This window comes from Saccopteryx bilineata, chromosome 2, assembly GCF_036850765.1.
Source record: "Saccopteryx bilineata isolate mSacBil1 chromosome 2, mSacBil1_pri_phased_curated, whole genome shotgun sequence".
Classification (NCBI taxonomy): Eukaryota; Metazoa; Chordata; class Mammalia; order Chiroptera; family Emballonuridae; genus Saccopteryx; species Saccopteryx bilineata.
Window position 1 is genome coordinate 256,124,921 of NC_089491.1, and position 12,997 is coordinate 256,137,917.

The 12,997-nt window shown below is 42.0% G+C and overlaps 1 protein-coding gene across 15 annotated transcripts in view; it reads right to left on the reverse strand.

Moving 5' to 3' along the window:
• Positions 1 to 12,997, reverse strand: part of SFI1 (SFI1 centrin binding protein) — a 104,899-nt gene that overhangs the window by 66,095 nt on the left and 25,807 nt on the right. For 9 of the 15 annotated variants that reach the window (XM_066260081.1, XM_066260080.1, XM_066260085.1 and 6 more), the window contains 2 exons: positions 5,639 to 5,803; positions 3,971 to 4,042 (listed from right to left, as the gene is read on the reverse strand). The exons of 2 other annotated variants lie outside the window; for them this stretch is intronic. In XM_066260081.1, the coding sequence (XP_066116178.1) occupies positions 3,971 to 4,042; positions 5,639 to 5,803 (237 nt within the window). The remainder of the gene's footprint in view (positions 1 to 3,970; positions 4,043 to 5,638; positions 5,804 to 12,997) is intronic. 4 more of the 15 variants (XM_066260089.1, XM_066260090.1, XM_066260092.1 and 1 more) reach the window with 2 other exon arrangements.

A 12,997-nucleotide genomic window follows, 5' to 3' on the forward strand; every position in this document is an offset into this window, starting at 1 on the left:
TAAAGGTCTGTTTTGCTGCTTCTAAAACAGGAAATATGGTCATTTGCTAAGAATGAGGAAGAAATATTGACGAATTAATAATAAACAGACAAGACTGCTTTATCTATTTCCCAAATAAGTCCAAAAATTTTTGTTCAGATCTTCTCTTCAGAAAAAATAGGTGACTACCTCATAAAAAGACTGCCTTGTACATGGACATACACTGTATTATTTTTGCCCTACTAACTTAGTGGCCACTTTGGTTTAGTTTATTAATGATAAAACAATTCCAATTTATAAAAGTTAAAACATTCTCCAAACACATAAAGACAATATTCTACAGTTTCTGATGTTATTTCCTATAACAATCCTAAAAGTAAAAGATAAGTAATTTAAAAAGTAAAATCAGTATGTCCAACTTTCCTGAAAAGTAACAAACAACCCTTTTAATTAAAAAAAGAAAAAGAAATCAAGTTGAGAACCACTATCCCATCACAAATTTCTATCAATGGAAACAGTATCAGAACTCTCTAATTCTGGTAAATGGTTAAAGAACAAATATGCTCACTCTCACATTTCATTTTTATTTTTCTGTGTGTGCTGTGACAGAGACAGAAAGAGAGATAGAGAGAGGGACACATAGGGACAGACAGCAGACAGGAAGGAAGAGAGATGAGAAGCATCAATTCTTTACTGCAGCACCTTAGTTGTTTATTGATTGCTTTCTCATATGTGCCTTGACCGGGGGGCTGCAGCAGAGCAAGTGACCCACTGCTCAAGCTAGCAACCTTGTGCTCATGCCAGTGACCTTGCGCTTCAAGCCAATGACTTTTTGGGGGGGCTCAAGCCAGCGATCATGGGGTCATGTCTATGATCCCACGTTCAAGCCAGCGACTCCACACTCAAGCTGGTGAACTCACGCTCAAGCTGGATGAACCTGCGCTCAAGCTGGTGACCTTGAGGTTTCGAACCTGGGTCCTCCACATCCCAGTCCGATGCTCTATCCACTGTGCCACTGCCTAGTCAGTGCTCACTCTCACATTTTATAATTTGAGAAACTGAGGTCCAGAGTCACAAATTATCCCCAAATCAAAGAATTAGCTTTCTGGGTTAGAACCAAAACACAAGTCTCCTAAACCCTAGTCCAGTATTCTTTCTCCTATACCTGGCCACCACTGAAGAATAAAAAAAGTAAAAAGAGAAAGTAAAGCAGTGTGGCAAACATCAGTCAATGGCTAACCCAACAACCACTGCCAAGACTCTGCTTCCTCATGGGCATCCAATACAGAGGTTGGAAAGGTTTTTCCCAGCCTCCTCTGTATCAAAAGGTGGCCAGTGACGTAGCTCTGGCCAATGAGGCAGAGGCAGAAACAGAATACAGCTGGCGGTTTCTAGGAATGTTCCGCTTTCCCGATAAAGAGACAGATGGGACTGATATCCTCTTCCCCCTCCTTTCCATGTAAAGCTAGAACAGTCATCTTGCAATTATGCAGCGTCATCTCTGAGCACAAAGACTAATATGCTAAGGATGATGAACTAGAAAGGTACTAGAAGCCTGTCTTTGATGGCATCACTAAACTGCTGAACCAACACCAACCTCCACAACGCTTCTGAAAAAAAAGCAAATCCCAATTTGTTTAAACCACTGCCAGACTTTCTTAAGAGTCAAATGCATTCCCAACTGATAAAATCTGCATTTCCCAAACACTTGGAATATAAATAACTATTATTCTAAAAGAGATTTTCAGTTAAATATGGGTCAAGTGAAATAAAATTAAGTAGGAAAAAGACTTGAAGATGATGGAGGAGGCAATGTTTTTCAATATCCGAATCCCCATGAAACACACAGAGAGCAGCCGTGTAGCAAAACCAAAAACTCGTATCAATTATAACAAAACTAGGTGACAGGATATCCCCATGAATCCAGAATGCAAGCAGGTGTGGACAAACCACCCACGGCCAAAAGACCTGCACAGGATTAACATTTGTACAGAAAAAAAGGAGCAATGAAGGTGGCATGTAAGGAATGTCACAAAAGTTATGGGAATGTGGTCTCTAACTCTCAGTAAACCAGTGCAAATTTCTTCTTCTCACAAGTTCATGGTTAGAAGATTCATTCTTACTGTACATCTCAGCAACCTAAGCATACTTTTTTTCCCTTTAAGTCTAGATAATTCACCTTTTCACTTAAAGGAAGCACTTTATGGCTTCTGTTTGTCTTATCCAAATTGCCAGCATCACTACCCTTACACTTTGAGGCCATTATTTAAGTAAAATAAGGGTTACCTGAACACTAGCACTGTGATACCACAACAGTTGATCTGATCATTGAGATGGTCACTGAGTGACTGACAACGTATATCACATGGATACTCTAGGAAAAGGGATGATTCACTTTCTGGGGGGACAGGGTGGGAAAGTGAGAGGTTTCATCACGCTACTCAGAATGGAGTGCAAATTAAAATTTATATATTATGTATCTCTGGAATTTTCCATTTAATATTTTTGGATTGAGGTTGACTACAGGTAACTGAAACTGCAGAAAGTGAAACCACAGATTAGGGGGGCTACTATATATTATATTCTTTAGGGAGGTCCTTAAAAGAAAAGTGAAAGAGTCAGGCCTGTAGTGGCGCAGTGGATAGAGCACTGGCCTAGAACTCTGAGGTCACCATTTTGAAACCCTGGGCTTGCCCCATCAAGGTACGTGCAACGAGCAAGTAATGAACAACTAAAGTAAAGTAACTATGAGTAGATACTTTTTACTCCACCCCCTCTCCTCTCTCTGTAAAATCAATAAATAAACTTTTTTAAAAAAAATGAAAAAGTTCTGACCAGGTAGTGGCATAGTGGATACAGCATCAACTGGGACATTAAGGACCCAGGTTCAAAACCCTGAGGTTACCAGCTTGAATGCAGGCTCACCAGCTTGAGCACAGGGTTAGCAGCTTGAGCGTAGGGTAGCCAGCTTGAGTGCAGGATCACAGACGTGACAGCATGGTCACTGGCTTGAGCCCAAAGATCACTGGCTTAAAGCCCAAGGTCGCTGGTTTGAACAAGGGGTCACTGGCTCAGCTAGAGCCCCATCCATGGTCAAGGGACGTTTGAGAAGCAACCAATTAACTAAAAGTGCCGCAAGTACAAGTTGATGCTTCTCATCTCTCTCCCTTCCTGTCTTTGTCTCTGTCTGTCTGTCCCCCCCACCTCTCTCGCTAAAGAAAAAAAAAAGTATATAACTTCTAAGCTAACAGGAGAAAAAATAAACATAATAATACTCAACTGAATATAAAAATAACAAAAACAAGAGACTTCTAATAATGTCAAACTAGGTAATTCAGATCAATTCTCTGAAAAGCAGGACAAAAATAAATAAATTATTTGAGGGTATTAAAGAGCTGCCAACACAGTGAAGGACAAGGACTAGGACTAGGTGCAGGATTAGAAGGGAAAGCACAGGTGAATTAAGTACACCTGCAACTGAGATGGGCTTCACTGGACACAAAGGCAATCAGCACAGGAAGGCCCTGCTCTGTGTCCATGACCACTGTGGCTCCCCCTGGTGGTCCATTCTTGGCACTGCAGTTAACACCGCCTTAACCGAAAGCCAAAGCAGTGAGTGGTAGCTTATATAGTGAAGCTATGGAAGAGGGACTTTCCCTCAATTAAAATTTCATTCCAATTGGTGCTAACTTTTCCCCTAAAATCAATCTGTCTATCTTGTCAGTGCCCTTTAAGAGCATTAACTTCTGGGCAAATACTTTTTTTTCCAGAAGCTATCAGCTCTACTGGCTTACTTTATGATTCATTCATATACTCATTTGGTCAAATTAATATGTGTTAAATCACCATTTTATTACATGCCTTGTAAAGGCTGGAGGAGGGGCAAAGAAGGAACGTTACACATGCCATAACAATGGTTACATATGGGCTTTAATATAAGTAAAAACCCAAATGGACTCAGCAGAATTTTGGTGTTCTGAGCCAATACTACCTGGCTTTAGAGGGAAATACTCTTCCAAAAGTTTTTCGAATCCACAAATACAAGAACTTCCTGGCCACACATCTGAAAGAAGAAAAGAAAGAATATACATATTTTAAAACTCCATTTGCCTTATTTCACCACTTTTCTGGAAAGGAAAAGGAAACTTTAAGGTCTTGGGGGGGAAGGGATGCTAGTATGAGTCAAAGGTAAATCATAGCTAACCTTGCATCATACAGAGCATAGGATGGGGCATATTTATTTATTTATTTATTTTTTATTTATTTTTTTTTTTTACAGAGGCAGAGATAGACAGGGACAGACAGACAGGAACGGAGAGAGAGATGAGAAGCATCAATCATTAGTTTCTCGTTGTGCGTTGTGACTTCTTAGTTGTTCATTGATTGCTTTCTCATATGTGCCTTGACCGTGGGCCTTCAGCAGACCGAGTAACCCCTTGCTGGAGCCAGAGACCTTGGGTCCAAGCTGGTGAGCTTTTTTGCTCAAGCCAGATGAGCCCGCACTCAAGCTGGTGACCTCGGGGTCTCGAACCTGGGTCCTTCCGCATCCCAGTCTGACGCTCTATCCACTGCGCCACCACCTGGTCAGGCAGGATGGGGCATATTTATAAAGCTAAAATTAAACGTTTTTTAAAAAATACTTTCCATATAAAGTATTTTGTCAATGAAGATTTCAGAGTTGAGAAAAAGGAAGTACAGGATAATGCTTTTCATTTGTATTATTCTTCCTGCCTTAAATGCCTAGCAAATGCCATTTACCCATCAAGACTCATCTTGAAGGCTTGCTCCTACGCGAAGCCTTCCTGGACCTTCCTCAACCCAGACAGAGAGAACAGCTTTGTACTCTTGGCACTCTGTTCCAGTATGTAATATTATGACACCAAAATCACAGGGATTGGCTTGCAGGGTCCCCATTGTTCCCTCTGTGCTGTGAGCCCCTGAGAATAGAGACTGTGTCTTACAGTATCCCTAGTAACCAGCAAGGTCCTCAGACACATATCAAAAGTTTATGTGTCTTGGCCAGTCAATGCTCTTCTTCCTCCTGTCCTTTATCTGGTTTATTGTTACATCATCCTTCAGGACTTGGCTTAGACTGCAGGAAGTCACTGCTGGCTACACTGGCATGGTCACTTTTGCCACATGAACTTATGGCATCATATCCTTTCCTTTCATTTCACTGATCGCACTTGTTATGACTGTTTAAAAGTTTGTCAAGCATACCTGATTTTAAGCTTTCATGAAGTCAAGGACCAGAAATGTCTTATTCACCTTGTATGTTCAGCATCTAGCACAACACCTGGCCAAGTAGGCACCTGAAATATTTTACTGAATGCATAAATGGATACCTTTAATGGACCTAATCAAGAGAAACAGAAAATGATCATTTTTCTAAATCCATGTCTAGATTTCTTCGGGAAGAGTCTATAGCTTACACATTGTGGGGTACAACTAGAGAATGTGAATGAAAATGCTCAATTACAGACTTTAGGTCTGCAGAGTCCTAAGAATTTCCTTCTCTTCTGACCATTCTGCCATGCACAGCAGGTATCAACATGTCCAGCTAATTGAGAGAGGAGAATAAGAATCACCCCTTCCTTTTAACCAAGAAGGGAGAATAGTGGAAAAGTCACTGCAGGCAGGTGACCACTCACATGCTCACCTGATGCGCAATTCTTTTAACTGACCCCTTTGGGTCCGAGTGTGACAATGAACTGGACGAATGGAACGAGGTATCTCACTCCGGATCCCAGAGAAGGCAGAAGACTTCTTCTTGGACAGTATCTTTGGAGAATAAACTTTCTTAACTGCACCATCCTTAAAAGACCTTAAATTTGAGGAGTAACAGGGAAAGGACAGAATCAAATTATCTCTGTATGTGATGCAAATACTTTTTTTTTTTTTTTTTGTATTTTTCTGAAGCTGGAAACGGGGATAGACAGTCAGACAGACTCCCGCATGCGCCCGACCGGGATCCACCCAGCACGCCCACCAGGGGACATCGCTCTGCCCACCAAGGGGCGATGCTCTGCCCTTCCGGGGCGTCGCTCTGTTGGGACCAGAGCCACTTTAGCGCCTGGGGCAGAGGCCAAGGAGCCATCCCCAGCGCCCGGGTCATCTTTGCTCCAATGGAGCATTGCTGCTGGAGGGGAAGAGAGAGACAGAGAGGAAGGAGAGGGGGAGGGGTGGAGAAGCAGATGGGCGCTTCTCCTGTGTGCCCTGGCCGGGATTCGAACCTGGGACTTCTGCACACCAGGCCGACGCTCTACCACTGAGCCAACCGGCCAGGGCATGCAAATACTTTTTAACATAGAAGTGAAATTAAATAAATCCATTGAGACAGATGATAATAACTATGCTTCAAGGAAAATAAGCAGCCCAGTCTCTGACAGAAATACCTGCCAGCCATAGGAGGTGGGTACTGCTGAGCCAGTTCCAGGCAGAAACTACAGAGGTAGAGGGTACATTGGAGTCATTAGTCCTAACATTTTAATGTGTCATTTTAAAGGTATTAATTTACAAATCAGAAACACTTTTATATACAAAACAATTAGAAATAACTTTCAGCCTGACCAGGCGGTGGTGCAGTGGATAGAGCGTCGGACTGGGATGTGGAGACCCAAGTTCGAGACCCTGAGGTCTCCAATTTGAGCACAGGCTCATCTGGTTGGAGCAAAAAGCTCACTGGCTTGAGCCCAAGGTCGGTTGCTCAAGCAAGGGGTTACTCGGTCTGCTGAAGGCCTGCGGTCAAGGCATATATGAGAAAGCAATCAATGAACAGCTAAGGTGTTGCAACACGCAATGAAAAACTAATGACTGATGCTTCTCATCTCTCCATTCCTGTCTGTCCCTGTCTATCCCTCTCTCTGACTCTCTGTCTCTGTAAAAAAAAAAAAAAAAAAAAAAAAAAAGAACGAAATAACTTTCAGATAATGTGACTTTTATATCCATAACAAAACACATACTTTTTTTTCTAATTAAGTGAGAGGCAGGTGGGTTGAGAGACAGCCTCCTTTCCTGCATGTACCCCGACCAGGATCCGCTTGGCAAGCCCCCTACAGGGTTTATGCTCTGCATTTCTGGGGCTGCTGCTCTGTTGCTTGTCAACAGAGTTGTTTTAGTGCCTGAGGAGAGGCCATGGAGCTATCCTCAGCACCTGGGGCCAACTTGCTCAAACCATTGAATCCATGGCTGTGGGAGGAGAAGAAAGAGAGAGAAAGAGGAGGAGGAGGAAAGGGCGAGGTGGAGAAGCAGATGGTTGCTTCTTCTGTGTGCCCTGACCTGGAATCGAACCCAGGACTTTTACACAGCGAGCAGACGCTCTACCACTGAGCAAACCAGCCAGGACCTCACATAATTTTACTAAACACTAAATTTCTGACCTTTAACCCCATTTTTAAAAGATTAAGTATTGGGATGAACTCATGATTTTTAAGAAATGTAAGGCAGAGCTCTGTCTGCAGAAAATACCTAGAAGCAATGACATTCCATTAGCAATGAGCATACCTAGAGCTTGCATATTGTTTATAAAGTACCACCCCTTCTAAAAGGAGTCAGGGCTCCTTCAAGATACAATTTTTCAGGTCTGGGACAAGGAAAATACAACATGAGCCTGAAATATCTTTTTACATCAGCTAATAAAGAAGTAAGTGTTCAAAGAATGATGGGGTCATGTCAGAAAGACACAGAAGCCAGTTTGATAGGGCTCCCACTGGCCAAATCTGGGACAATCTGAACAGTAATACATGAAAACCCACTGAATAAAAAAACAGAAATCCATAAATCCATACTGATATAATAAATAATAAATAAATGTGGGAGAATGGAAAGCTCTACTTTGCAATAGAATGTCAACTAATAAACTTAGAAGAAATGTAGAAAAGCATCATTTAAAAACCATCATTGTAATAATTCATTCAGATAAGAATCATCGATGGCGTGGCCTGTGGTGGCACAGTAGATAAAGTGTTGACCTGGAGTGCTGAGGTCACTGGTTTGAAACCTTGGGCTTGCCTGGTGAAGGCACATAGGATAAGCAATCAATGAACAACGAAAGTGAAGCAACTATGAGTTGATACTTCTTGCTTCTTCCCCTCTGTAAAATCAATAAAACCTTTAAAAAAATATCATCGATGGATGTAAAAACTAGTGGGTACTAGTTTGAAGAGGAACTGGACATTAAAAATGCCAAATTTTTATTTTTGATATTTTGGGGGTATTAGGGTTGAAAATAGAATTAGATAATGGAATTTAGGTTACTTTACTGGTGTATTTTTAAAAAAGTTATTTTTAAACATTTTTTACTGATCCCCACTTGGGGCTCATGGAATGTGCTATGTTAAAGTGGATACTATTTAAGTATTTTAGTAATTCACAGTTTTTTACTTTTGCAGTTTTCGGGGCAGTATGACTACTCCGAATCTGGGTATTGTTTTCATATGGATATTTATGAAGAAAAATGTGAAGAACAAGTTGTGAGTGGTGTAGGAGCCTCTGTAATAATGAAGATAACTTCTTTTCTGAAGTATCCATGAGAATATGAAATATTTTTTGACAACTTCTTTACCCGCTCTGAATTATTATTGAAATTGATAACATAGGCCCTGGCCGGTTGGCTCAGTGGTAGAGCGTCGGCCTGGCGTGCAGAAGTCCCGGGTTCAATTCCCAGCCAGGGCACACAGGAGAAGCGCCCATCTGCTTCTCCACCCCTCCCCCTCTCCTTCTTCTCTGTCTCTCTCTTCCCCTCCCACAGCGAGGCTCCATTGGAGCAAAGATGGCCCGGGCGCTGGGGATGGCTCCTTGGCCTCTGCCCCAGGCGCTAGAGTGGCTCTGGTCGCAACAGAGCGACGCCCCGGAGGGGCAGAGCATCACCCCCTGGTGGGCAGAGCGTCGCCCCCTGGTGGGCATGCCGGGTGGATCCCGGTGGGGCGCATGCGGGAGTCTGTCTGACTGTCTCTCCCCATTTCCAGCTTCAGAAAAATACAAAAAAAAAAAAAATTGATAACATAATATCAAGGTGACTGGAACAGCACAGTATAGTAGAATGAATAAGCGTCCCTTGAAATCTGATAATATAATGGAAAAAAAAGGACGTGGAACATACCATTATTGTTATGATGAAATGACAAAAACTGTGTCAAAGTTCTGTCAAATTGGCCCTGCCCGGTTGGCTCAGTGGTAGAGCGTCGGCCTGGTGTGTGGAAGTACCGGGTTCGATTCCCAGCCAGGGCACACAGGAGAAGCGGCTATCAGCTTCTCCACCCCTTCCCCTCTCCTTCCTCTCTGTCCCTCTCTTCCCCTCCTGCAGCCAAGGCTCCACTGGAGCAAAGTTGGCCCAGGCACTGGGGATGGCTCCATGGCCTCTGCCTCGGGCGCTAGAGTGGCTCTGGTCGCAGCAGAGCAACGCCCCGGATGGGCAGAGGATCACCCCCTGGTGGGCGTGCCAGGTGGATCCTGGTCGGGCGCATGCGGGAGTCTGTCTGACTGCCTCCCTGCTTCTCACTTCAGAAAAAAAAAATACAAAAAAAAAAAGGTCTCTCAAATTATTTAGGACTACAACCTTTAGGAAAAGTGAAAAGACATTCTAAGAAAGAAAAGACTGTCGAGTGGATAGACATTGTAGGGCAATATAACAGCCTAACATAAAGAATCAATGCAAAAATTTTATTACTTTCATCATAACAATAACGGTGTTGTTCCAGTCACCTTGATATTACGTTATCAATTTTAATAATAATTCAAAGCGGGTAAAGAAGTTGTCAAAAAATATTTCATATTCTCATGGATATCTCAGAAAAGAAGTCATCTTCATTATTACAGAGGCTCCTATACCACTCACAACTTGTTCTTCTTCACATTTTTCTTCGTAAATATCCATATGAAAACAATACCCAGGTTCAGAGTAGCCATACTGCCCCGAAAACTGCAAAAGTAAAAAAAACTATGCATCTTTATTATATGCGGCTTAAGTGTCTGTTTGTCGCCGATAGCTTATTGGTTGCTTGCGTAACTGTACTAGCCAATGGGGTAAAGTTGCCACGGCATTCAAATAATCCCGCCTTCTGGCATGCCACCTCACAAATTGAGGTTAAAGATTGGAGCAATTATTATGCTGTTAAGAAATCTTAACACCAGAAGGGGTCTTTGCAATGGTACAAGACTAGAGGTTCTCCAATTGAAAAATTATGTCATAATAGCTATGTCTTTGGCTCCTCTAAAGGTGAAATACATGTCATTCCAAGAATTGATTTGGCTCCATCTCAAACAGGGTTGCCGTTTCAATTGAGACGTAGACAATTTCCTGTAAAACTTGCCTTTGCTATGACCATCAATAAGTCTCAGGGCCAAACGCTTAAGCGTGTTGGCATTTTTTTACCTGAGCCTGCATTTGGACACGGTCAACTTTATGTTGCCTGTTCAAGAGTTCGTGAAAGAACGGACATAAAATTAAAAATAATTGGCCCTGGACGGTTGTCTCAGTGGTAGAGCGTCGGCCTAGCGTGTGGAGGACCCGGGTTCAATTTCCGGCCAGGGCACACAGGAGAAGCGCCCATTTGCTTCTCCACCCCTCCGCCGCGCTTTCCTTTCTGTCTCTCTCTTCCCCTCCCGCAGCCAAGGCTCCATTGGAGCAAAGATGGCCCGGGCGCTGGGGATGGCTCTGTGGCCTTTGCCTCAGACGCTAGAGTGGCTCTGGTCGCAACATGGCGACGCCCAGGATGGGCAGAGCATCGCCCCCTGGTGGGCAGAGCGTCACCCCATGGTGGGCGTGCCGGGTGGATCCCGGTCGGGCGCATGCGGGAGTCTGTCTGTCTCTTCCTGTTTCCAGCTTCAGAAAAATGAAAAAGAAAAAAAAAATAATAATAATAATTGATGGTCCTCTGCAAGGCGAGCTTAAAAAATGATGGAAAGATCTACACAAGAAATGTTGTATACAAAGAGATCTTTGACATGTGAATTAACATTTTATTATTTAAATCACCTTTATTTATTGAGCTAGCGGTGGCTCTTAAGAAATGTACCGCCAGTGGTTTCCTTCATTGCACTCTACTTTAAGCAATTAAGCAAGTAGAAGGGGGAAACCCTGTGGGGCACTAAGCAAAGGGGCGTCCTCGCCACCTGCCCTGGGTAATTCAGTTTGAATTAGCAGACACCTTTGCACAAATCATTTTAATTACAATTTATAATATCTAGAACAGCGGTCATTTCGTATGACCGCCGGGCTTTCTAGTTACTAAAATATTTAAATAGTATCCACTTTAACATAGCACATTTCATGAGCCCCAAGTGGGGATCAATATATTTTATAGTGTATTTTTTATAAGTATTATATAAACTTACATATTATTGTGCTATCAACTAAAAGGATGTTAGTAGTCTCACACACGAATCTGCCAAAAAAAGCAAAAAAATACGAACAAAAACTTCACTACAAAACAATGGAAACATCATTTTGCCGCATAGGTTTTAAATTTATATGTCTAATACTTTTACAGGTTAGGCAACATTGAAACAAAAAATATTTTTGAAAACTAGAAGAGATGTGTATTTAAATGAATACACATTTTATTTAATATAATCCTACTGTAAGTGAAAAAAAAAATTCAAATCCCCATTTGGGGATTGTGGTATTTAACATAGTTTCAGAAAGTATCTCCTCACAAAATATTTATTCATTAATTTATAGTGGAGAAACCTGGCAGATATCCTCTTAATCAAGATAAAGGTTAACTTCAGTGATAATGGGACCAAGTCCATCTAATGTGTCTCCAGCATCACTTCTGTGATACTCCTGCTAAAAATGTATAACCTGAATTCAATCATGAAGAAACACTGAACAAACCCAAGTTGAGAAGTATTCATAAACGGTGAAGTGTTTTAAATTCTTCAAAACTGTTTAGGTCAGCCTGACCAGGCGGTGGCACAGCGGATAGAGTGTTAGACTGGGACGCAAAGGACCCAGATTTGAAACCCCAAGGTCACCGACTTGAGTGCAGGCTCATCCAGCTTGAGCCCAAAGGTCGCTGGCTTGAGCCCAAGGTCACTGGCTTGAGCAAGGGGTCACTCATTCTGCTGTAGCCCCCTGGTCAAGGCACATATGAGAAAGCAATCAATGAACTAAGGTGCCACAATGAAGAAATGCTTCTCAACTCTGTCCCTTTCTGTCTGTCCTTATCTGTCACTCTCTTTGTCTCTCTATCTCTGTCACATACACAAAAAAGAAAACTGAACATAGCATGGCTTCCTGCATCAAGTACCTTACTGGGAGAAAAGGGTGGCATCCTTGCTGGTTTCCCTGGCAATTACATATCTCAATATAAACTGACTCATACTTGATACACTGGAATGATCTAAGTAATCACTGTTCTAGTTTCTATATCAATTTAGTAAACACCAATCCATTTCCAAAATACACAGGTGCCATATACAAAATTGAGGGTGTGGATGAAATGAAACTATTGCAGTCTGGTGGGAATTTCCAGTCTGGGCTTTACCAGGGTTAGGGAATTATGAGCCTTAAGACTAGTTTAAGGTCATTCCAGACCAGTAATGTACCAAGGAGACTAAGAGAGGAAAATGTAAATCATTTCTGGAGGAAGGCACCTACATCATAAGCTTAAAGACATTCCTATACATAATTTTTAATATATAATGCCTAGTGCACAAAGAAGTTAGACCCCATGATTACAGAAACAGAAACAACAGATCCACAAAGGCTTCAGACATTAATATATACACACACACACACACACTTTTTATTCATTTAGTGGACGTTCACTGAGCACCTTAATGCAAGCCGAAAGCAGCCATGATCAAAAGTAGAGGAGAGATACAACAGCCTGGCAGCTTCTCGCTATAACTTCTAACCTCAGGATAACTTTCCTCCTTCCTGCTCAAAATCAAAAATATTTTTATCTTTTAACTGAAAAATGTATTAATGACCTGAAAACGTGTACAAGTTAAAATATCAATACTTTATATGATTTACTTATAGCATTTTATGAGGGGAAAAAAAACCCTAATT